This window comes from Sorex araneus, chromosome 3 (assembly GCF_027595985.1).
Source record: "Sorex araneus isolate mSorAra2 chromosome 3, mSorAra2.pri, whole genome shotgun sequence".
Lineage (NCBI taxonomy): Eukaryota > Metazoa > Chordata > Mammalia > Eulipotyphla > Soricidae > Sorex > Sorex araneus.
In genome coordinates this window covers 28,547,512-28,573,985 of record NC_073304.1, presented here as the reverse complement: position 1 = coordinate 28,573,985, position 26,474 = coordinate 28,547,512, and the positions used below count along the sequence as shown (strand labels likewise).

Below are 26,474 nucleotides of genomic sequence, written 5' to 3'. Positions count from 1 at the left end.
CACCCTCCACCCACACCCCCCATCCCACAGGAGCAGAGCATTCCTAGGTGGCCTGAGGCAAGCTGAAACCACATAGCTCAACTCAAATGGAGATTTTTTATTTTATTTTATATTATTTTTGCTTTTGGGGTCACACCCAGTGACCCAGCGATACTCAGGGGTTACTCCTGGCTTTGCACTCAGGAATCACTACTAGCGGTGCTCAGGGGACAATATGGGATGCTGGGACTCAAACCCGGGTAGGCTGCGTGCAAGGCAAATGTCCTATCCTCTGTGCTATCACTCCAGCCCCTCAAATGGAGATTTTTGAATACTGAGGTAGCTTTCATGCAGAAGGAAATTCATCCTTGGTTTTTGCAGCTCATTCGGGATACCTTGGGGTCCTGGTGGCACTTCCTGATTTAGCAAACCTCTCACCCCTACACTCCCTGCACCCCTGGGGTTTGTGAATGCCTGCTGGGGAGCAGAGGGTTCTTCTCATGCAGGTTCTCACCTCAAGGGTCCTGCCAGCTTCTCAATCTGGGCAGGTCTCTCCCCAATGTAAGTCTGTCACAGATGCTACCCCACCTCATACTTCTTCTGATGTAGTGTACACTTAGATGATGCCCTATAATCTGCCATCTGCAGCCAAATATTATTTAAAATTAGTATCATGAAATCAGAGAGTCTCTTGCCCGCATGCCTGGCTGTCTTCCCCAGGGCCCCTAGGAGGGGATGGGCTCCAGCTTCCCTCCCCACCCCAAGCAGAGCTCCCGGCGGCCGAAGACCACCGGAACCTAGCTACAGCCATGCTGGAGGCTCCTCTCTACATGTTCGGACAGGCCTCATGCATGAAGGTACCGGCAGAAGAATCCAGGTGTGTGTAATCCCATCAACGGCCAACATCCAGAGAAAGAATTAAAAGCAAGCTCTCAGAAGCGCGTGGCCGCAAAGTGGCCACGCGATATCTTTAACTTTCTTCTCCCTCTGGGAGAAAGTGGCAATCTTCTGAGAGTTTCCTGCCCACATGGGACAGCCTTGCAAACTTCCCATGGTGTATTCATATGCTAAATCCAGTAACAAGCTGGATCTCTTCTCCCTGACCCTGAAGAGCCCCCAGTGCAACATCGTTAGGAGGGCCAAGTCGAGATAGACTTCTAAGATCTCAGGGAAAGGACGAAATGAGATGTTACTGAGCCCGCCCGAGAAATCAGTGATTAACGGGATACTGTGATACTGTGTGTGTGATCATGAAATCAAGGTAAGCAAGGAGCTCTGGCTGCTTTGCCCTGCACTTTCTTACCTCTGAACAGACCCTTGCGTATCACATGCAGTCAACTCTGAGCCATAGAGAGGCAGGAAGGAATGGACAGAAAGGCCACAGCATAGCACAGGTAGAAGCTACTTCCTCTGGTCAGGGGACCCTGGATTCCCTGCACACAGGAGGGCCCGACTCAGATCGCCAGAGGGACCTGTGGGGTTTGAACTCTGCTACTATTTTCCCACCACCAGGATACTCATGCTCCCAGCCGCTGCCTATGTGGCTAGATTGTGCTCTGTCTTTTATTCAGCTGGTGTTTAGAGAGCCAAACCCCAAGTGTTTTGTTCTGGGTCCCCGAGTTCTATCCAAGCAGTGTACTAGAGCTGGTGGGGACGCCCACTACTCCCCTATGCTCCTAATGTTGGGGAGGCCAGAACCATTCACATCCCATTCCTCACAGGTTAGGATGCACCCGAAAAATCTAAGTCAACTTGCTGTGTTTTATATTCCGGCCCTACAAAGAAGCAAGTAACACACACACACACACACACACACACACACACACACACACACACACACCAGATTTCTATTCCCGTCAAATCTCTGTATCCCAAAATGACCTACATGTTGGCAGAGCTTTTAAATCTGTCAGAAGTTACTATCAAATGAGTGCTGGGCTGGTATTGTCACCAACGCTGGCTTTACATTTCTCTCATCATCTCACCAGCCCCTACCCAAACCTCTCTGCCTCCCAACTCCCTGCGCACTTATAGGTCCAAGGGGAATTCCAGAGCTGGTTTGTAATTGGTGTCCAGAAAGAGGGAGGCTCCTTAGAGAAAAATAGTCATTTTTTAATGTTTGCTTGTTTTCTGGTTGTTTTGTTTTGGTTTTGGTCCACACCCAGCAGCATTCATGGCTTACTACTGGTTCTATGCTCAGAAAACACACCTGGTGGGCTCAAGAGATCATATATGGTACAGGGAATCAACCCATATTGGTTGCATGCAAGGCAAATGCCCGACCTGCTGTATAGCTCAAGCCTCATCAGATAAGTGATTTCTGAGATAGTTCATCCATATTTTTGTAGTGCAGCTCTTCCCAATAAATCTCAGTGCTAAAAAGTTCCCTAGAACTTTTTAGGGCCAGAACCCTGCCCCTAAAGTTCATACCGAACCCCACCTTTCTCTGGGAGCAAACTGGCCTAAGAGCTGGCCTGAGTATGGCCCTCTGGGTCTTGAGGAGCTTTCACTTATGTTCCACTTGAACCAATAATAACCAGGGAAGATGATCAAGAAGGATTCAGAGATTAATGCAAGTAAGCAAATCTGGGGGCATTTCTTCCTTCTTCCTCCCTTCATTCTCCAGGAATCAACGTTTATCTTGCTTTTTTTCTTTTTGGGTCACACCTAGTGATGCACAGTGGTTACTCCTAGCTCTGCATTCAGGAATTACTCCTGGCAGTACTTGAGGGACCACATGGGATGCTGGGAATCAGACCTGGGTTGGCCACATGCAAAGCAAATGCCTTATCATTGTGCTATCGCTACAGCCCCACCAACATTTATCTTTAAGGTAGGATAGAGAACCTCTGGACTGTTCTGGATTAACCTGTAATCTTCCAGAAATGGAGGAAGCACCCACTGAAGGCCCCGGGAAGATGAGGAATGTGTTCCATAATGAAGGTCATCCAACCCCATTATGAGGAGACAGCCCCCCAAAAGGAAATGACTTCCTTGTGATCTAAGGTTAGGACTACATGCACAAAAGCTACTCCAGGGTTTTGTGAGATTATCTGCATCCCACCTCCACTGCATCTCCCTTGTTCATGGGCACTGCCTTGTCTCTAAGACAATCTCAGGTTTACTTCAGTGAACCTACCATTCCACCAATGCCCTCTCTCTACTCCCTGTCTCTGTTTTCTGGGTTCCTGGGCAAGTATTTACTTTTCTGATGGACTCAATCTTCCTACAGGGGAGTCATCTAGTATATTAACAATTTTCCCTTTTAGCTGACACAGTTGCTCTCTAAGGTGCCAAAATGATTCCAAGGGACTAGGGCTTTGGCTCAAGAAATTTAAAACTGGCCAGGGCAGAGCCTAAATTTCTACACAGAAAGTCCAAGGTTCATTATCCTTACTTGGATAATGCTTATTTCACTTTGACTCTGGTTTTAATTAAGTGGATGGATTTTCCAAGCTGAGGGTCTAACCATTGATCTGTACCCTGCCATTTAATCTTTTTCACAGAATCTAGGTCACTTGCCTTATGACTCACTACTGTTTTTAAATGTCCTGTCAATGTTGGTACTGCTCAGAATCTCTACATGTGTACCCTCAGGGCAGATGGGGTCCCTATAATCTCCGCTTTAAGGCCTCTGTTTTTCTGTTTATTCATCATCCTGAGACTGAATTATTATCCTTGTTGTTCTTGTTCCCCTAGTATATTGTAAATTTTCAACTGACTCAAATATGAAATATCTTGTGCTTGGTGTGCTAAATCATTTACCTCTCACATTGTTTTCATGTTATCTTATTATGCATATGTGTCCTATACATTGGATTTTGTATTTATTCCTTATTACAGATAGTTTTAGGACAAGTAAAAGACCAATGCTAATCATGATATCTCCACTCCTGATTCTTTCAATGTCTCCCTTCCCTACCTGATGTTAACTCTGATTTGTCATTATCTGTTATTCATTCTGGTGAATCTGGCATTTATTATTAGACCTTATTTTATATATAATCTTAATTTGTGGGATCCAGAGTTTTAAAGTAATATGTAGTTTTATTTTCTGGAATCAAATGCACAGGATATGAAATAGCCAATTTAGCACATGGAACAATATTTAATTTTAAAATAATTACTATATCATCCCCTGAGATAGAACATGTGTGTGCACATGAGGAAATTGTTTACTTATGTGTTGAACAGGAAGAGTTGTAAAATGAGTTACTGTGATATGTCCTCATGGGAGGGGTGAGGGTCCCATAACAAATAACTACAGACTTATTGACTTTGGCAGTATAGACACTGAGTCAAAGTTCTGGAATCCATAAATCCAGAGTCAAGGTACTGACCAAGTTGGTCCTTTCTGAGGGCTATGAGTATGTGACTGTCTTCTATCAGTCTCTTCACTCCATGTTCTTTATAGACATTTCTGCCCAAATACCTGCTGTTTATAAGGAGGGGCCTCTCAATTGAGGGACCACTCTAATGACTTTTTGTTTGCCTGTTTGTTTTGTTGGTTGGTTTCTGGGTCACACCTGGAAGTGCTCAGGGGTTATTCCTGGCTCTGCACTCAGGAATTACTCCTGGCAGCGCACAGGAGACCATATGGAATGCCAGGGATCAAACCTGGGTCGGCCACGTACAAGGCAAGTGCCCTACACACAGTACTATCTTCCCGCTAATGACTTCTTTTTAACTCGATAACTTCAGAGAGATTATGTTTTGTGATTGCTACATCTCCTTCCAGGCCTGGGTGGACCTCCCCTGAGCAGGGTGGCCTCTGTGAGCAGAAAAGTTTTGCTTGGAATATAGAGCTGTGAAAAATCAAGCTGCTCTGGGGAGTCCAGGGTTAATGCAGCATTGGCTAAGGAAAGAGTCCTTTCTTGTGTGGCAGGAAAGTGCTCCCTGGGAAGTGACTTAAGTGACTCCGTTTGGGAGCTTGCTGGGCCTTCCTCACTCTCCCCCCCCCCACCAATCGCCCCATCCCCCCACTCCCATCCTAACTGCCTTCTCTCAAATCATCATTGGCAGGAATGCACAAAGGAAGGACTAATCACGTTCCTCTGCAGGGAGCACTGGAATCTTATGTGGTTACCGCTTTGCTTTAGAGAAAAGAAATTACCATTAACTGGGAGGAAGGAAAATTGACCTTTATCAGGAATGACTTTCGATGTGTCAGAAACTGTTAAAAGCCTTTGCTTACTGGTTTAAATTTTACAAATAAGCTTCCATTCTTTAAAATTAGTAAAAGCTATTCATGGACACTAGATAAATTGAGGGGAATTTTACAGAATTGAAAGAGGAGAATAAAAGTGTCCATCATTTTTTAGCTCATTCTATTTCATCATGTGTTTTCTGGTTGACAGTGAGAGGACGGCTAATTCAGGTAGAGCAGGAGCTTGGGCATTCTTCTGTGTAAGAGTTAAGATAGTGCAGGGCTATTTTGTGGCATATTGGAAAGAGAACCCTAAATTCCCAACTGAGAATGTGACCTCTGGGCAATTAGATGGGGAAGTGTTCACTGGCTTCACTTAGAAATGGGTTCTAGAAATCATCAGGCAGGTGTTCTCAGAAGCAGCAGTAAGTATTGTTAGCAGGAGAAAATGGTGAAATAGCTCAAAGGATTCAGTGTATGCCCTGAATGCTGGAGTTTAATTCCCAGTAACACATGGTCCCATAGGCTCCACCATTAGCAGCCTCACTGCACACTTTCAGGAAGTTGCCCCTGTGCACTGCTGGGTGTGCCCCCCCCCAAGCAGAATTATCATAAGCAAAGATGTGAGTCCCATACTTAAACAGAAAGCTTTCAGTTCTATCTATGGCTCCAGGAGTCCCTTCTAGAGAAGAGTCAAAAACCCCTACCAGCCTTGTACCTCCTTTTGCAGAGTCTCCATGGGAATTTCCCCCTTCTTCTACAGATGCATGTAATCTTCCTCTGTGACATATACATGACATGGTTAACTTGAGGGACAGACCTGCTTGTCTCTCTCCCACCACTTAGTACAGGCGGGAGGTGGGGGGCGGTGGAGAGAGAACACATCAGTGTATTCAGAATACACAATGATTCCCCCTCCATTTTTTCCTCAGGGATATTTTACCTGATGTCACCTATAAAAGAATTGAGGAGATCCCCCCATGATGGGTGACTTTATCTCCCACCCTCAGAGGGAACTCAATAGCTCAGGTTCTTGCTAGATCAGCCTGGGGAATCAAACATGAAAAAAAGATAGAACCAAAGAAGAGAATTTCCATGAAAGAGAAGAACGGAGTCAGGAGCAGGAGTCAGGAGCAGTGAGGCTATCTTCTGAGAAAATGAAGGAAAGGATGGGAGGCCAGTATAGGTGGGAAGGGGCAGGTGAAAGGGTAGCACAGGACACAGTTGGCTGTAGGGGAGAGGGCAGAATCCGCAGCCCAGGGAGGAAGGCTCATTGGCCAATCCATGGGGCATTTCAGCACCAAGGACAGTACATCTCGGCTCCTCCCTTCTCAGCAAGACTGTGAAAGTACTTCTCTCAACTCCCTGAAATACAGTTTTAAAGTAAAATAGTTTTATTTATAGAGATGTGGGGGGGGCAAGAAAGGGGAGGAATACATAGAGGACGAAGGCTTCTCCAGAAATAAAAGAGCTGAGAGTACAAATCTCAAGTTGAGGTGTGGGTGAATCTCCAAGGTGAAGAATGCACATCTTTCTGTGATCACAGAAAGATGTGCATTCTTCACAGAGAAAGTTGAGAGAACACATTGTTAGGTTGAGATGTGGGTGAAATCTCCAAGATAAAGAATGCAACTATATATTTTTTGAATTTCAATATTTTCCATTCATTAAAATTTGGGGGAGGGGCTTGCATATGTTTTTAATTTATGTTTTACAGTAGTACAGCATCATTGTTCTGCATCATGCTCACCACCAGAGTACCTGATACCTTTACCATTGTTCTAAGTTTCCTTCTCCACTGCCCCCATCCTATCACAGTTATGTTGACTTTATCTTAGGGTTGTTTCCACTGGGGATTGTTAATCCTTCGCCTCCTTTATACTCTTCAAATGAGTAAGATCATCTGGTGTTTGTCTTTGAAATATTTTTATGAGAGGAGTATTGTCCTCTTTGTCATCCGTTTCCATTCAGTGCAATCCAGGCATGGAAGACTGATGCTTTAGTGATAAAATGGTTTCTTCCCTTTAGAAATTTACATTACAGAGAAAATGAAGCAGAATTGCAGTGCCAGCAAGAATGAAATAAGTTCTAAGTATAGTATTCTGATTCTTGCCTAGCATCATATGAATGGGAAAAAAGATAGTGAATACAGATAGTCATTACTTATATGTATGCATGACGGTAAATATGAAGGAATGTTTCCTAAAGGGAAGAGATTTTGAAGTGAGACTAGAAAACAACAAGGATTCAGATGGGTTTGTTGGTCTAGATAAGTTGTAGTTTGAGCAAGAATGGTATTTGGAAAGATATCTTCATATATCTGAAGATCTATGAAAATAGAAGCAAAATGGTTTATGGAAATGTTACAGAAAAGGTGATTTGATGCCTAATAATAGAGGAGCTGAATTCCATCTAGGAGATTCAGCATTTAAACTGTCACCATAGGGGGCCACAGCATGCTTTTAATGAAGAGGCCATTTATATACACTATTCCAAGTCCTAAATTTGTCCCAGTTGTCAGTTCAGTTTGGCATGAAACCTTTCTAAAGAAAGAGTTTTTAAACATTTTTAAATAGAAGTACAGTGAGATACATAGTTACAAAGTTTCTTATGATTGGTTTTCTGTCATATAATGTTCCAACGCCTATTCCTTCACCAGTGTGTATTTCCCAGCACCAATGTCCCCAGTTTCCCTCCCTCACCCCCCAACTCCCTTCACCTAAGCCTGTCTCTATGGAAAGTGCCTTTCTTCTCTCTCTCCCTCTCTCTCTTTCTCTCTCTCTCTTTACTTTTGGGCCTTATGGTTTGTAGTACAGATTCTGAAAGGTTATCAGGTATATCCCTTTACCTATTTTCAACATTCAGTTTCTGTCCAAAAGGATCATTTCCAACTATTACTGTCATACTGGTATCTTCTCTCTCTTAAATGCCTTTCACCACTCTCACACTCTTGTGGCAAGCTTCCAATCATTGACCAGTCCTCCTGGCCCTTGTTTTGCCAGGCCTTGGACATTAGTTGAATAATATATTATAATATATAATATCCCATAAACGAATGCAGTTCTATATCTGTCCCTCTCAGAGGAGAGGTTGTGTAAAATGTCATTAGAGAAAAATTCTGTGAACCTTACTTTTACAATTTTCATATGAGATTTTGCTTCTCTCTTGATGCTTTAAAAAGCATATCTATGTCAAATGACTGCATTCATTTGTAGGATATAAAAAATAGAAGAGACTAATATACAAGGCCAGAGAAAACAGAGACCAGGAGAACTGGTCAATGGTTAGCAGCTTGCCACAAGTAGTGGTCGGGGCAGGGCAGCTAGGATAGAGAAGGGACCATTATGCCAAAGATAGTTGAAAATTATCACTCTGGATAAGAACTGCAATCTGAAAGTAAGGGACAAATATAATAACTTTTTAGTACCTATATTGCTTTTCTCATTCCTTTATGTCATTTTCATGGTTGAGCAATGTCCTTTTGGGATGGACACAGGAAGACAGTTGATGCTGTGCTTTTGTACCTTGGGAGTTAATTGACTCTGGATAATATTTACTACTCCTGGGCATCCATCGTATTTACTTGACTTAAACCTCAGTTAAGATTCCGCGCCAGGCTGTTTTCACTCGGGGTGCCCCAGAGGGGTGAGAACCTTCCCCTCCCCAGGGGACCCAGCCCCGGCAGCTGACCTCCACTACCCAACTGCTGCCACGCTCCAGACCACTTTCCGGACACATTATAAGACACTTCCTACCCATTTTCCATAATTACCACACCATATTTGATGGAGTTCAGACAGTAAGCAACGAATCATAGAGAGTAATATACACATATACCTCTCGGAGAGCCTTGCAAGCTATTGAGAGTATCCTGCCCACACAGGCAGAGCCCCTAGCAAGCTTACCTTGGCGTATTCAATATGTATGCCAAAAATAGCAATGATAGGTCTCATTCCCCTGACCCTGAAAGAACCTCTAATCATTGGGAAAGATGAGTAAGGAGAGGCTGCTAAAATTTCAGGGCTGGTAGGAATAGAAACGTTACTGGTGCCCACTCGAGTAAATTGACGAACAACAGGATGACAGTGATACAGTGATTGCAAATCATGACACTCAAAAGAACAGAGAGAGAGAAGAGAGAGAGAGAAAGTAAAGTGCTGCCATAGAGGTAGGCTGGAGGGAGAGAGATGGGGAGGGAAACGGGACATTAATGATGGGAAATGTACACTGGTGAAGGGATAAGGGATGAGTGATGGAACATTGTATGATTGAAGCCCAACCATAATAACATTATAACTTTGCATTTCATGGTATATATATATATATATATATCCACCCATATATATATATATGGGTGGATATATCTATGTCTTTGAGTGCTTATATTTTTGCTTTTTTTTATATAGTGTTTCCTGGTGGTGCTCTGTTAAAGCTTTTTTTCATTGTCACTGTTTGGGCTTCTTGGGTCAGTGCTTCAATATCTCTCATATATATATCCCCTATTACATCCTTCAACTAGCTGTTATCTTCCTCCCCTCTTTCCTCTCCTGGGATTTCTATGATTTTGAGTTTTTTTTCCTCCTAATATTGCCAATAATAACTCTTCTTTTTTCCTCATTGTCTTTTATATTTCCTCTACTTTATTGCTGGGGCTGTTTAATGTATCCTCAAGGACATTGTTTTGATTTTTAGTTTTGTCCCTTCTGCTGTCTGAGATGTATTGCTCTCTTTTTCATCTCCTTTATTCTATTTAAACTTTGTTCTTTAATTTTTTTCCATAAAGCTATCATCAATATCATTAATTTTGTTTAGACTTCTTTTTTATATCCTTTAACATTAATATGGCTACAGTTCTAGAGTTTTCTTCGAGCTTGATATAGTTGGGTATCTTTCTAGAAGATCTTTTTGTCACCCTCTGTTGACATAGCTGAGTTCCTTTGCTGTTTCATTATTCCTAATGCTCTGATGTCTTAGGGGTGTGGCTACTGCTGCCACTCACTACTCCTGGGCTGCTCTCACCTGTGGGGGTTCTTTGACTCAAACCCGTGCAGGAGACTGCCAAAGCTGAATGGGCTCTTAGCTCCTGAGACTCCTGTATGGGTCTCTATGTTGAGAGATGATCGTACTAGAGGTCACTCACTCATCCGTGGGGCTTCTCCTCTCCACCCTGGGTCAAAGGAGATGGCATGGGGTATGCAATCAAACAAGAGCTTTTGAGAAAAGGCCAGAAGAAAATAACAGAAACAATGACTTATCTCAGAATCCAGAATGTCCTCCACGTCAGAGTGCAGAAGGACAAGTCATTATATCTATTGATTCATTCCAAGAGGAGCAAATTATATTAATATTCCAAGACACTCAACAGATTGCTTGTTTTTACTTGCTTTGAAGTGGGGTGCTTCTCAGCAGTACTAAGGGACCCTGGGTACACTCTCAGTGACATTCTACCTTACAGTGTAGGCCTAAGAGTTTGGCGCTAGACCCCATCTATCTGGTACTGCTCAGATTCTGTGGTGCTGGAGATACCATTCCATGCTGTGCTGGAGATTGAAATTAGAGGCCTTGCACATTCAGGAAATGTGTTTTTATCCTTTAAAATATAAAATATATACCTAGCGCTTAGACCATTAAAAACAACAAGGTAACATACCTCTCTATATCAGTTAAGGGAAGATGATAAATGTGCTAAAACCTGAATATTTGCGGGGGGGAGGGCAATAGTAGAGTGGGTAGGACATTTATCTTGCATGCAGCTGACCCATGTTTATTCCCCGATATCCCATATGATTCCCTGAGCACTGCCAGAGGTAATAGCTTTACAGAGAGTAAACCCTGAGCATCCCAGGGTGTGACCCCAACCCACTCCCACAAAAAAAGCACCTGAACATTTCTTGTATAAATCCCCAGCACTGTAAAATTTGTGAATCAAAGGAGAGAAGAAAGAAAGAAAGAAAGAAAGAAAGAAAGAAAGAAAGAAAGAAAGGAAGGAAGGAAGGAAGGAAGGAAGGAAGGAAGGAAGGAAGGAAGGAAGGAAGGAAGGAAGGAAGGAAGGAAGGAAGGAAGAAGGAAAGAAAGAGAGAGAGAGAAAGAACGAAAGAAAGGAAGGAAGAAAGAAAGGAGAGAGGGAGGGAAGGAGGGAGGGAGAGAGGGAGGGAGGGAAGGAAGGAAGGAAGGAAGGAAGGAAGGAAGGAAGGAAGGAAGGAAGGAAGGAAGGAAGGAAGGAAGGAAGGAAGGAAGGAAGGGAGGGAGGGAGGGAGGGAGGGAGGGAGGGAGGGAGGGAGGGAAAGAGAGATAGAAATTTGTGTATACTGTAGAAACTTGATATATTTTAAAAGACACTCTTGTTCAAGTTTGGGACATTTTATATTCTGACTTAATTGTTCAGGCTATGTGAACATATGGTATCTTTTGAACAATTCTCCTTGGTGGCCTACGTTAAAGAAAGTGTAAAATTTCAGATGGAATATAAAAAGGGTATTTTTTTCAAGCATTTCCCCCATTACCATAGGGGGAAAAGCCTAAAATGACCCATTTAAGATGTTCATGAAAATAAACTGAGACTCCAACCTCATCGGTCCCAAGTAGACCAGAAACTGAATTTAAAATGTGTGCATTCAAACAGATAGTACAGGGGTTAAGGTGCTTGCCTTCATTCATCCAACCAACCCAACCATAGTTTGTTCCCTGACACCACAAATGGTCCGTCAAATACTACCAGGGATTACTCCTGAGCACAGAACCAAGAACAGAGTAGCCTTTGAGCACTGCTGGGTGTGGCCCAAATATCATGAATGCATTGATAGATTTTCTCCTGCTTTTGACTTAATTCCATCAGGTACTTTTTTGATAATTCTACTTTAGGATTGCAGGAATGTGTACGTTGGGTACTATACAAACATTTTCCCTGTCATTATCCCCAACACCTTTCCCCAAGTAAAGTGCTACACTTCCTGCTTGGCCATTGGTTTCACTGTTCAGAAGGAACAGGGGACAGGACAGTGTGGATAAATCTATCCACTTCTCTCCACAGGAAGAGAAAATACTTGTTTTGGAAACAACATAGGATTTTTCCAAACATATGTAGTAGGGGCTACTATGTGTATTCATTTCCCATTGATCAACACAAGTTTAATAGTCTAATGTGGAATCACAAAATAAATAAGTGAGTGGCAGCAGTGGCGTGGTCTTTCTCGCCCGCCACATGCATTTAGTGGCCATGTGCTGCTTCCCCATCCCGGCCTGCAGCTGCTGCCAACAGTTGTAAGGGCCGCCAGGGTGGTTAATGATCAGTTGCTGTCTATTCCATTCCCTCCATGCACCTGCTCCAGTCTCACTAAGCACCCAATTCCAGTCTCACACTGCCCCTCATTCCCCTCTCCTCCTGTCCCCCCTGCTAGTCTCTCAAAGTTCCAGCTCACCACCTTGGTCTAGTGCCCAACCTCCAACCATTGGGGTAGCAACTACACCTAGGTCAGGCATCACTGTATCACTGTATCACTGTCATCCCGTTGCTCATAGATTTGCTTGAGCAGCTGCCAGTAATGTCTCCATTCGTCCCTGTCGTGTTCAGGGTCAGGGGAATAAGGCCCATTATTGTTACTGTTTTTGGCATATCAAATACGAATACACCACGCCATGCCACCAAGGTAGCTTGCCAGGCTCTGCCATGCGAGATTCTAGGTCAGGTAGCACAATCAATATATGAAAGCCCTTCCTTCTGAGGAAAGCTCTTGTAAGATATGACAAAGATCTCCTGCAGTAGGAGATCTGCTCAAGGGTGAAATTCCATCTAAGGGTGTGTTTCTCCTTTCCTTAGTCCAACAACCATCTTAGATTTACTTACTTCTAAATAATATTTCTAGTCACTTTGTATGTAAGAGCTAAATTAAGCTTGTAGGGTAGCTCTCCTGGGGATATCTCGCTATAGATCCTAGACTACATTGCCCAGGCCAGATTAGTCTTTCCTAACCCTAGCAGGGTCTTAATCCAGTGGTTACTCTATGGATCATGACAGAATTTGTCTATGACCATGGTCTTAACTTATAGTCAAGTATTATGGTGCTTGGCCTGGATTGTTTTGATGCCAGGGTAGGTCACAGCTTGCCCTGGGTCCATCCAGTCCCTCGCCGGGACCCTGCCTTTGGGGTGCTAGGAACTGAGGGCAATTGAGGCCTAAGTTGCAAAAACAGATGCCCAGGAGTGAATATTATTCAGAGTCAATTAACTCCCAAGTTACAAAAGCATTAACTGTCTTCCTATGTCATACAAAAAGGACACTGCTCTGAAGTAAACTATGCAAAACAACATAAGGGAAGGAGAAAAGCAATATTTCACTTACAAATCCCAAATCAGAGATTTCTGAGGAATTTGATTTTACAAGTCACAGGTACTGCTTAGGGTAAATGAGTGATTAACAGGTAGAGAAAGCAGCACAGAAAAGTTAAAGATAAACACAGAAGGATGGGAATGCCTCATGAGCACTGTTATCCTATAGTCTAAGACATCATGAATTTATGATCTCATGAGTCATAGAGATCAGAAGTCTAAAATGGGCCTCAGTGGGCAAAACTAATGTGTAGGAAAAATAACAGACCTTTTTAAAGTCACCAAAATCTTAATCCTTTTTCTTTGATCACGCCATCTCTTTCAACACATTGCAGCTGTGAGAAGTCTTCAGCCTTCAAAGTCTCATATGATTAAGCTGGGTCCACATGGAAAATCCCATATATTTACTCCATTGCAGGGTCCTTAATCTTAGTCCACCCACAAAAGCCTTTTTCCGTGTGATACTATACCAATGTCCTCATTTATTCAACAGTCTTGACTGGATTTGGAAAATTTTCCTTCCCTAAGTATAGTTTATTGACATGTCATGGAGGGATGGCTCCCAACAAGAAGCAGATGGCACACACTCAAATTAGAATAATTTGAGGAAATTATAATAGAGAGATTTGGGGTCTTCTGGCATTGCTAAAACCTTTCACTGGTCAGTGACTGTTTTCCTCATTTGCTTCATGACTAATTTCTGCAGTCAGAGAATCATTATTGCATGGATTGCCCAAAGGACCTGCTCTGCTCATTTTCCTAGAAAACTAAAGATGCGAATATGATAAAGACAATGTCTTTTAAGGGTCTGGCTATTCTTATTGCTCTCAGAGGAAAGCCTTTTCCCCAAAAGACTCCTCAACACACCACGTGTTCCCTGACCTGGAATACGCCTGGTTTTCTCTTCAACTAAATGAGGAAATTTTTTTTCTGTAAAATAAAATGAAGCTTTTGGAAGACAAAGAAAACACTACTGTTTCATATTCTACCCTTGAACTACTCTGGGCAATGTCAGGCATGATACATTGAGGATGTGATTCTTACCTCAGCTAGCTCTAGGGTAACTATAGAGCTCGTCCTTGACAGTTGTTAAAGTTCATAGAATTTAAGATTTTTTTCTTTATCTAATTTACTTCCAAAGCATAATGTTATTAAACATATAAATCCCAAATTTGTTTTAAATTGCAGGTATCAGTGCCCCTAAGACTGTAAAATAGTAATCATCCCATTCGATACTGAAATCCAAGAAAATGTTCTTTAAGAATATCCTACTCAGGGCTAGAGAGACAACTAAATAAGGTTAGCTAAAGCTTTGCATGCAAGAATCCCAGGTTCAATCCCAGGTACTGCATGGTTCCTTGAGCAGGGACAGGAGTAGGCTCTGAGTACCACTGGTGTTGCCCCAAAATGAATAAAGCTCTCACTTCTTTGTTGATGTATTTATTTGATTATTTACCCAAGTATTTACTGAGCACCTACTGGGATTCAGCGGTGATCAAAACAATCTAATGATAAATGCAAATGTGAAAAAAATAATAATATGAAGAAGATAGAGGATCCAATGAGAGTTTACAGCAGAGTAAGCATTGAAAAACTATACACAGATTTTAAGCAAGGTGATTAATTTTGTTGGAAATATAACATCCCAGAACTGGAGGTTAAAGTTTTTCAAACTTTCTAACAGACACATTTGGACTGATGCAGTGAGTTAAATGTAAGTTTAACAATAATTTCATAAGAATTTCAATCTTTGTAAAAAAATCGCAGGGCATCTCAAAACTATGCTCACAGGGTTGAAATCAGTCATCTGAATGAGGTGGTGAAAGAGGAAGACAGACTTGATGATTCCACCTCTAAGGGCCCCTGAAAGTGTCATTACTTAATGTTGAACCTGCCAGACTCTTTCAAACAAGACCTTAGCTCTACTGTCTCCATATGTCTTCATTATCTTTTATAAATCTCCCCTTCCCTTCCATTGGTGGTTGTTGAATGACAAGTCATCACCTACACACTAGCATTACCTGGAGTTTTGTACTTTACATTGCATTTGCATACCTGGCTGTGCACCAGAAGCCAGTGACTCTATTTTGTCTCCAGAGTCAAACAAAAGAACCACTAGAATATTTAGTGCATGTAGACAGCAACAGGGATTGAGTTTGTAGCCTCAAACTTGCAAAGCGGACTCACTACTGAGCTAGCCTCAGGCCCTGCCTTCCCCACCCCCACATTACAACTTTAACTGTGAGGCTGTCACTGTCACTGTTACCCCGTTGCTCATTGATTTGCTCAAGTGGACACCAGTAACATCTCCATTGTGAGACTTGTTGTGACTGTTTTTGGCATATCAAATATGCCTCAGGTAGCTTGCCAGGCTCTGCCATGTGGGCTAGGTACTCTCAGTAGCTTGCTGGGCTCTCCAAGAGGGTCAGAGGAATCGAACCAGGGTCAGCTGCATGCAAGACAAGCTCCCTACCCACTACGCTATCACTCCAGCCCAACTGTGAGTCTAGGGTTCTGAATGGTTTGGTCCATGATGAAAGGGAACAGTTCCTGATTTTTCTCTATTTCAGTAACTAGAACTGAAAGAGTGTTTGGCACTTTGTTAGTGTCCTAGAAATGTCCATGCAGCCAGGGAAGGAAGTTGAATACATTGAGAAGTTGAGAATAACTGTGTGCTGTGTTTTTAAAACAAACATAAGAGCTTCTACCACTGTATGGGACACATAAGGACCAGAGCACGTTCAGCAAAGCAGGCACACTTGTGATTAAGAAAGATGGTAATCATTTGCCAGTACTGAATCCTGCCTCTGGGCTGTCGATAGCATGGTATCCAAAGAGTCATTCTCACTCATTCACAGCCACCCCAACAGAAGGAGTCTTTAATGAAATGCAGGAGCTGAAGGGTCAGTATTAGCTAGAAGCAGGCAACTTATTGCAAAGTCAAGATGAAAAACTTCAGTAAGAAAGACCTCCAGGCACCAAGCAGATTCGGTCTTCTCTGCTCAAGTCGTGGTGCTGCTTCTTTTCCTTTAATGATCACAGCATGGCTTGTCTATTCTTAAATTTGTTTGATCTTCTATTGAGAAAAACGCGAAGGAGCTCCATGAAATAATTCGCTGGACAATGGAATTGCACAAAGCTCCCTTGTGGCCTTTTGTCACTCCTGCTAGGAATATGTGCTACAAAAGCAGAGAGGAGCAGGTGTGGACAGCAGAGAAGGACCAGTGTCAAGGCAACTACAGATCATGTCTTTATCTGGCTTCTTGTGCTGTTTGTCTAAACTGATTTCAGAAAGTATCAAAACTCCTGAGTCCCACTAAGACCCTTCCCCACAACACTCCTCTTTCCATAGAGGAGCCAGAGGCAGGTCCCACTGGGGCAAATGAACAGCCTAGAGAAAGGGAGAACATGAGATCTCCATTTAACCACCAGGCCTGCTACCCTGGAGTGAGAGGCATGAGGAGCAGAGAAGCTGACAACTTTTTTCAAGGGAGAAGCAGGAAATCAGTGAAACTGAGCCTGGCTTTGCCCTTTGACCTCAGTTCCAGGTTCTTCCTATTGTGCTTCTGGGAATTCTGATTGCAAAGGAGCTTTGTGCTTTTTTGCAAAGGCTTTTTGTGCTCCTCTCTCCCACTCCTTGGCATTTCAGTGAATTTTGTCTTCCACTTCATCACTGTCATTGTCACTGTCATCCCATTACTCATCAATTTGCTCGAGCAGGCACCAATAACATCTCCATTGTGAGACTTGTTGTTACTGTTTTTGGCATATAAAATACGCTATGGGTAGCTTGCCAGGCTCTGCCGTGCAGGCGGGATACTCTCAGTAGCTTGCCAAGCTCTCCGAGAGGGGTGAAGGATTCGAACCGGGGTCGGCTGCGTGCAAGGCAAATGCCCTACCCGCTAATCTTATGAGGTGAGACCCCCTATCCAAGTTTCTCCAGGACACAACTTCCACAGTTTAGAAGAATGTTCGACCTGCATGTCAGTGCTGAGCTCTGAGGATTTTGGGGAGGTTGGTTTTGTGACAAATTTAGGCAGAATTTCCCAGTCTTTCAAGTGGTTCACAGATAAAGTCCACCCACCTGCTTGCCAGTTGGCACAGAGACTTACATACAATTTGAACCCAAATGACACAAGACCTTTTATTAAAGGGGAAAGAATTGATTTTGGTCCTCTTCAAAAACAAAATATATCAGAATATGATGGAACTGAGTGATTGGGAAAGCCTTCCTCTCTCCTTGTTCCCAAGGAGAGTCATCTACCAGTATAAGATAAGTCCATCCAGTGTCTTGAACAAAGAAAGCAGGGGCTAAACAATAAGACCTCAGCAGTCAGTATGCAGAAATAAATCCTGATGGTTGCTTAATCTAATCATATGCATCAATTTCTTTATCTTTTTGTCTCTATTTCCTTAGGACTATGTTAAATTTTCCTGTCAATACAAATAGTATTAAGTACCTTCCATCTGAAACTCATGTCGGTAGACACTGATTAAAGATAAAAAGATGAACCTTAGATTTAATAGACTGGGTTTGGGTTGATAGAGCAGAAGACTTAAGGAAGAATCCTGGCTTTGCTCGGTGCCCTTGCATAAATCACTTAACCTTTTAAAGATCCATCTTGCCTCTTTTAAAATACATTTTATACTGAGAAATAAATTGTATAATTTATTTGAAATACCTAGGACAGGGGGCTGGAGCGATAGCACAACGGGGAGGGCATTTGCCTTGCACACGGCCAACCCGAGTTCATTTCCCAGCATCCCATATGGTCCCCCTGAGCACCACCAGGAGTAATTCCTGAGTGTAGAGCCAGGAGTAACCCCCTGTGCATCACTGGACATGACCCAAAAACATAAAATAAAATACCTAGGACAGGATTGACCACAATGTAGATGTGCTGAAAATGTCATTACAGTTCCTATAAGCTCCTTGAAGGCCACTTGGAAATTTTTGATAAGTCTATTCTCCCAGCCATTCTCTAGAAACCATGAATGTCCAAAATTTTCCAAGTGTATTATTGCCTATTATTTGTTGATGTGATAGTGGACTGTGCCCAAGCTTAAAACTCAGATTTTGTAAATCTGGCTGCTACAGCCTGCCTGAGGGTTGCATACCTGCTTTGCTTTTGAGCCACTGGTATACAGTGTAGAAAAAAATTCTGTATTTTTATAAAATGTATTTTATAAAAATATTTTAAAATATAATTATATATTTTTATTCTATACTTTTATAAATTTCTGTATTTTTATTTTTATGGATTCTGGGATATTCCACTTTTAAAATTTAAAATTGATTCTTTTTATTTTCTGGGGAGGGGTTGTAAACACAGTAGTGCTCAGGGATCACTCCTGGTGGCGCTCAGGGAACAATTTGTGGTGCTGGGGATTGAGCATGGTTCGGCCACATGTAAGGCAAGCTTCTTATCCTCTCTACTTTCTCTATGGCTCCTAAAATTCATTGGTTCTTATTACCAAGCATTTGTTGAGCTTCCAGCAATATTTTATAAATGCCTTTTTATTTTCCAGAGCCAAGATACTCAGTCAAGTATAACCGCTTTTTTCTTTAACTGTCCAGTTGCTTTGGAATCACCTTGTTGATACCTCAAACTCAGGGGCACACAACAATAAGCCAGTATTTCTTGTTTCTGGGATTTTTGGCTTCCCTGAGGTTTAAATGATTTAGCTATAACTCAAGACCCTTCTGCTCCAAATGTCTCTCACCTTTCTTGGGTGCACAACTATGTGATGCAGGAGGGAGGAGAAGAATAAAGGTACAGCCAAACAAGTCTACAGAAGCCTCTAACTGTTTTGGTCCAGTTAATAGCATCCCACTAGTCAAACACATTACATGGTCGTGGCCCAAAGTTGACAGTCAGATTATCTGGTCACCAGGAGGCCAGGCAAGGATTTTGATGTATACTCATCCTGTAGAGGAGTCAAGAATTAGGGCCAATCATATTCTTCCAGGGACAGGATATGACTCAAAGGGGTGGAATACATGCTGAGAATGTGTGAGTCCCTGTGTTTGATGCACAGCACTGCATGTCTCCAGCAAGACCTGTCAGAATGTGACTCTGGGGGCCCCCAGAACCCCAAAGGCCACAGCTGCAGGCTTGATCACTAAACTCTCAGTCCAACTATCATCAGGACTATATTCTGAACTCCCATGCACCACTGTGGGGAAGGGGCTACAGACTTGGGGAGGAGGCTATAAAAATGTACAGGGTCAGAGATAGCTCAGATGGGCTGTAATGCATCAAAGAGGTCCAGGTTTGTTCTCTAATATCAGATCATATGGTCCCCAAGCACTACCGTGAGTGACTCCCAAGCACCAAACTTGGAGTAGCCCCTGAGCACTGCTCAGTGTGACCAAAAAAGCAAAATAAAATGAAAGCAAAAATTCCTCTGGCTGTGGTGCTGTAAGATTTTGCTTGAGGGTGACTTCTACCTGGTCATTTAAGGGGATATCATTTGAGTTTTACTATAACTTGGATGTATACCTCTTAGTACATTGTGGGCTAACATAAGAAAGATAAGTTATTCTCTTTTGTAAATAAGCCCTTTTAAGATTCAGTGGTGTGATTAAACAACAACAACAAAAAAACCCACAGGGGGAAATAATATGGAACCCTCCTCTATAACCTAACCCATCTTTAAATCCAACCCATATTCAATACAGTTAAAATTATTGCCTTCCATTGACAAGTCAGTGATCTCACTGAATTGAGATATTGGCTTCCCTCCCATATCTGGTGATTTTCTCAGTTCATTGCGTATAAAGCAGTAATTTACCTGATATTTCTGGCTTCAGATATTTCACTATATCAAATGCATAGGATACTCTGTAACAGAGGAACATCTTTCTAGGAATAACTCCCTGAGCAAATCAAACTTCTGGATGGAAAGAGAACAGAAAGCAGGCAGAAGCAGACTATTAACCAAATGTGGGTGAAAGTCCTTCCTGTTCTGTCATGTAATAATTCAGAAGCCTAAGCTATTGGGTCTGCATTCAGGTTCAAATGTGGTTCCACAATTAATATCTGTGTCCACTTGGGAAGATTCACAACCAGTTAGTCCTCTTTTCCAATATGCAGAAGATGAATCCTCTGGGTCCTCCCTTAGTGTTTTCAATTGGTGTCATTTGACTAGTTATGAACAAAGAATTGGGATCACCAATGTTATTATAACATTATTGTTTATAACACCTGGGCTATAACATTTAATAGCTATTGGAACTTCAATAGCATTCAACATGGTAGCTACCCCATCATCCTGGATCTCAGAGTTAACACAGCGAGAATCTCCCTGTTTAACCTGGTGATAAAATCATAGAGTGAGATAAACTTGATTCTATTAAGTCACTAAGATTTTAACTTTATCTGCTACCACAACTTAATCTAGTCTAGTCATTTATATACCTCCTCAATATCAGTTGCTTTATCTGAAAACTTAGTGTAATAATGTATCTAGCTTATGAAATAATCATAAGAATTAAATACAATACCATGTGTAAAATACTTAGAATAGTTCCTAACACAAAATAAATCCTTAATATTTTTGCCTGTCATTTGTTATTAAGTTATATTATGACCTAACTTAGTTTCTAACAAATATTCTACAAAGCAATATGTTAGTTAGATTTTATGAATCGTAATTATGGAAACACCAAGATAATCCATCCTTGTGTTTCTAAAATATTCTATTGCTTAGAGAAACAAAATGTATGCTAAAACTAAACATTATCTCTCCTTTTTGGTTATGCACTCCTCTTCTTCCCAAACATAAAGGTTTGCTTATCTAGTACAGGTTGTTCTACTTCCTATCTTGGAAATTTCTGACCAAGAAATTACATCTGGCTTGTAACTTCTTACTACAAATTACTTTCTCACTTTATACACCTGTATCTTTGTAGTTCACCTCCTCTATCTGCTCTTTTTACAATCTATGAACATAGTATCTGCTGCTTCAATATTATTTCACTTGTTCCTGAATGACAACCATCATGATCTTTGTCTTCATAGTGTGAACTTCCTTAGTCCAAAAGGAGATTACTATATACCTTTATTCCATCCTGACTAGCTCAAGGTTACCATCCTCACACCTATAAAACCTCTGTGATGTCCAGCTTGTCTATATTCAAGATTTCCATTTCTGTAGTCACTTTTTTTTCCCGAATGACTCTAGCAGGATCTTTATCTGGTCTCAAAGGCACCCATACTATACTACTAGATATCAATATGTTAATATACTAAGTTCAGTGAGGATAAATTATTATTTATTTAGATTAAATATGTCAATTCATGTGGCTCAACCCTATGTATGAACCCAATTTTAAGGTTCATATTATATTATATTTTATATTATTATTCACATTGAATTATATGTTGGATCCCATTGAGAACCTCAATTGAATATATTTCTTCCTTACCATGATAAACTGGGGGAATCTTCTTATAAGTCATGAATTATGCAGTTGTTATAAAAGTCTCTGAGACACCCCCCCTCTACCTTATTACTTAGTCCACAGTGGAAATATACATTAGGTGTTTTAACTGACAAAGTGAAGACTCTTCTTGATACCTATCATGATCACTTGGCAACATGTTGGCATACGTATTCGCTTTGATTCTTCATGAAAATATCACTTGCTGTTGCTTTGTGGGAGAAACCAATGTTCTTTTCTCTATTACTTTACAGATTGAAGACATCATTACAAAGATGCAAGATGACAAGACAGGGGGTGTGCCCATCAGAACAGTCAAGAGCTTTCTCTCCAAAATCCCCAGTGTTGTCACAGGTAAATGTCCTTACAAAGTATTGGTGAAAATAGGAAGACACAGCTGAAGAGTTATGTAGTCTTGCAGACCTAAGGCTTGACTAAGAATTTATAAGGAATAAAGAAATGTTGTAAGAGCACAGAAACATTCAACATGCTTTGCTCTTAAGTCCAACCTTAGTCCTGGTTTCTAGGAAGATGGAATAATTAATAATGGCTTTCCCATGACCAACACTTTTGGATATTGTCTAGGCTTTTGGATAGGGTTTCATAAATAAAGCGGCCTGTTTATCAGCCATATGGTATCCAAGATGCATGCTAACATTGAATTATTAATTAAATTATTGTAGTCTTAAATTGCTTTAAGAAAATTTATGCTCAAATTCTACAATATGCTCTTAAGTTTTTTAACTCACTATACTTGAGCAGACAAAAAAGTTATTTTTAAATTATTTTTCTGCACTTCTTTTGGTTTGTTTGTATGTGTTAAAAAATTAAAAATTGCAAATTGTGAAATGCATCCTACATGGGTATAGTTTCAAGGATGATTTAAGAATCAAGTGAGATATGACACCTATCATAGCCATCTCTCATCAGCATTTTGGGTCTCGTGGCACACATTCTTGATGATATTTGCCTTACTTTCCATGAGAGATAGAGAGCCAGTATCTCCTTCTATAAAAAAATGATGTGCTTACATATGTTCATAGTTTTGCTACATACATATATATCCTTTACCATCCAAGCAAAGGATAAAATGAATTAAGGGGAAATTTTAATGATGCTCTATCAAAATCTTGCTTTTTTCCCCCTGAATTTGTGGAACCAAAAGGTTAAATTCCTAGGAATCAGAATTCAGATTATACATGCATTGTGGCTCAAAAACACTATTCAATGCTGGTGAGACTCTGAGAAACACTATTAACACTACTCAATGAATATTAACACTATTCAATGCTGGTGAGACTCTGAGAAACTAGAATTCTCATACATTGTTGTTGGGAAGGTGAAAGGATCAGTTCTTTGAGAAGTTTTTATACTTGGGAAGATAATTATATGTGTAACTTATGATTTGGCAATCCTGCTTCTAGGTATTTATTCAAGAGAAATGAAAATTTGCATTCAGATAAAAACTTGTAAATATTTATCACAACTTTATTCATAACCTCCAAAGATTTGAAACAACCCAAATGTTCTTCAATAGGTGAATGAATAAACAAACCATTAAACATTAACATTCAGTAATAAAATTCAGAGAATTAGAAATGCATGTACCAACAAATGAGGATGAATTTCAATCATTCTTCTGAGTAGAACGTCTCAAAAAAATGTATACTGTTTCACTGAATTTTAATAACATTCTAAAAAGAGAAGAAAAAATGCAACAATGAAGAACCTGCCATTAGTATCCAGGCACTGTTCATTTGATTTTGTTTTGAAGACATGCCCATCAATGCTCAGGGCTTACTCCTTTCTCTCTGCTCAGGGATCACATCTAGCAGAGCTGAGGGAGGGATAGGGGGAACCATATGTAGTGCCAGGGATCGAACCTGGGTCAGATTAGGCAAGGGTCTAATGGCTGTTCTATCTCTCCACCCTCAGAGGTCACTCCTAAGCACAGAGTCATGAATAGCCCATGAGTGCCACTGAGTGTGACACAAAACCCAGCCCCTAAAAAATGAATAATATAAAGAAATTTTATGAAATTATAAAATTTCTCTGTCTTCTGATTGTGGTTGTTTGTGACAACTTGGTTCTATTTATCTATATGTAAAAATTCATAAAGTGGCATACACATAAAAAGTTAGTATTAGGATTGAGATATTACTATATCAGAAAAGGCATTTGCCTTCAATGTAACTGACCCTGGTTTGATCCCCAGTCCTCCATATGGTTGAATTCAGAGCTGAGAGTAAGTCTGGAGGACTATCGGGTGTGGCCCCCAAACAGACAAAAACAAAAAATTAATATTACTATATGTTACTTTTATAAATAAATCCATTAGGTTGAGGTACCCATAAAGTTTACAATTCATTATTTAGATTGTCACTAAAAGAATCCATGTATTTATGTATTCAAGTAGATCTGGATAATGAAAGATGCTTATATTGTTAGTGCTTTCTAATTATTAAATTTATGGAATTGTTCTTGAAAAGCTATTTAAAATATTTAATTATTTCCGTGGGTTAAGAATAAGTTTGCAGGGCTGGAGCAATAGCACAAAAGGTAGGGTGTTTGCCTTGCACACAGACAACCTGGGTTCGATTCCCAGCATCCCATATGGTTCCCTGAGCACCGCCAGGAGTAATTCCTGAATACAGATCCAGGAGTAACCCCTGTGCATTGCCAGATGTGACCCAAAGGCAAAATTTAAAAAAAGAAGAAGTTTGCTATTTTTCTTATTTTCCGTATTGCTGATTTGGATATTCAATTTATATTCAGCTCATAAGATGAGCAATGAATTATATAGTTTTATTGATATTGTGTTTGTTTTGGAAAATAATTTTATCATTTTTGTTTCATTTCTATTACTTTGCTTTTTATTTATAGAAGCACAAATTTAAATGCTCTCATATAATTTAGATTTATTGGAAGAGACAATGAGATAAATGAGGAAACTATGCAGAGTTTTAGGTCGTGTAAAAAGCCAATGAGAAAAGTATGAAATGGGGATACCATTTTTAGGACAGGGAGTCATAGTTAAGGAAGAATTCCATGAGGTGACACCTATGTGAAGATGAAAAAGAGATGAGGGATTGACTGATTCCTGTGTATATTGGAGGGAAGATCTTTCCAAAGAAGAAGTGCCAAGTCTCCAAATATAGAATGGCAGATGGTTATAACAGAGTGAAGAAAAGCAAGGGCAATGGGGATGAAAGCAGACTTACAGTGGTGACCTGGGCCATATAGCCACTTGGTCATTATAAGGCCAAGGAAGGATTTTAGTATAGGCTGAAGGGCTCAGGTTTGTTGCAAAATGATCACTAATGTGTTCTTTTTGCTCTAAACATTTGGGAGACTAAGTGACAGATAGGAAAGGTTTTTTTTTTTAAAAAAAAAATTGTGACTCTGACTAGGTCATCAGCACTATAGATAAGTAAAGTGACTATATTCTAATTCAAGTTTGAGAACAGAATAGGAAGTACTTGTGTATGAGATGGCAGTGATGAAAGAAGGAAAGTAATCGGGAATGTACCCACTCGTTGGAGCTTGACCCGCTGGAGGGTTGGTTGGGATTGCCTTTCCTCTCCATAAGAGGGCAGGGCTTTGTTTCTGTGATTCTTTCGTTTATGTGTAATAAGTTTTAAATTCCATTTTAGATATGTTAGTTTTGAGGAACCTATTGGACATTCCATTGGAGATGACAAGTGGATGCGTAGATCCCTGGATCCATGTTTAAAATGGCAGGTCTGTCACAGCCACAAATGTGGTCACACGACATCTCTTACTATACACCACTAATATACCAAGAGTATCATACCACATGTGATGGGATTTAAAGGAGAAGGCAACCAATCTTAGGGGGAATAAGCACACAGGGCTCAACCTTCAACAACATGTTATTTATCTTGTATAGAAGGGCTTAATGACTCCTGGGTAAAATACAATAATCTTCACACACTTTCTTCTAAGAAACGTTTTTTGGATCATTTTTAACAAATTATTCATAACAAGCAATATAAAATAAATTATTTCAGTTCTGCTTTGGGGTAGGGCTTGGGGTTCGGAATGGAAACATCCAAAATATGGTGGTGGGAAGGTGTAATAGTGGTGGAATTGGTGTTCTAATATTAAATGTAATCAAATATTGTGAAAATAACTTTATAAAAATGTAAATAAATAAATAAATAAAAATGGCAGGTCTTCAGTCAATCATCAGCTTGAAATGGAATTAAAGTCATAGGGCTAATGAGCTCACCTGTGAAGTGAATATTAGTAGAAAACATTGTCTAAGTCCTAAAACTTAAAAGATATTTTAATAGAGGTCATGGAGAGAAGAAATCAGAAAAAAAATAATAACAAGGACTTGCAGGAGACAGGGCAGGGGCCCAGTAACAGCTGGAAGTTGCCTTTTCTCTTCTCTGTGAGAAACATATTTTAGTAAAGGCTAACAGTCTCAGGTTCGCAATGACAAACATAATAAGACAGGTTTAGGGGCTGGAGTGATAGCACAGCGGGTAGGGCATTTGCCTTGCACGCGGCCGACCCGGGTTCGATTTCCAGCATCCCATATTACCTGAGCAC

General features: G+C 40.8%; 1 protein-coding gene across 11 annotated transcripts in view; it reads left to right on the top strand.

The window, feature by feature from the left end:
• RGS6 (regulator of G protein signaling 6) overlaps positions 1-26,474 on the top strand; it is a 561,022-nt gene that overhangs the window by 368,578 nt on the left and 165,970 nt on the right. For all 11 annotated transcript variants that reach the window (XR_008629102.1, XM_055129995.1, XM_055129998.1 and 8 more), the window contains exon 3: positions 22,151-22,250. Coding sequence is in view for 10 of the 11 variants with exons in the window: in XM_055129995.1 (XP_054985970.1) it covers positions 22,151-22,250 (100 nt within the window). In the remaining variant the exon portion in view is untranslated. The remainder of the gene's footprint in view (positions 1-22,150; positions 22,251-26,474) is intronic.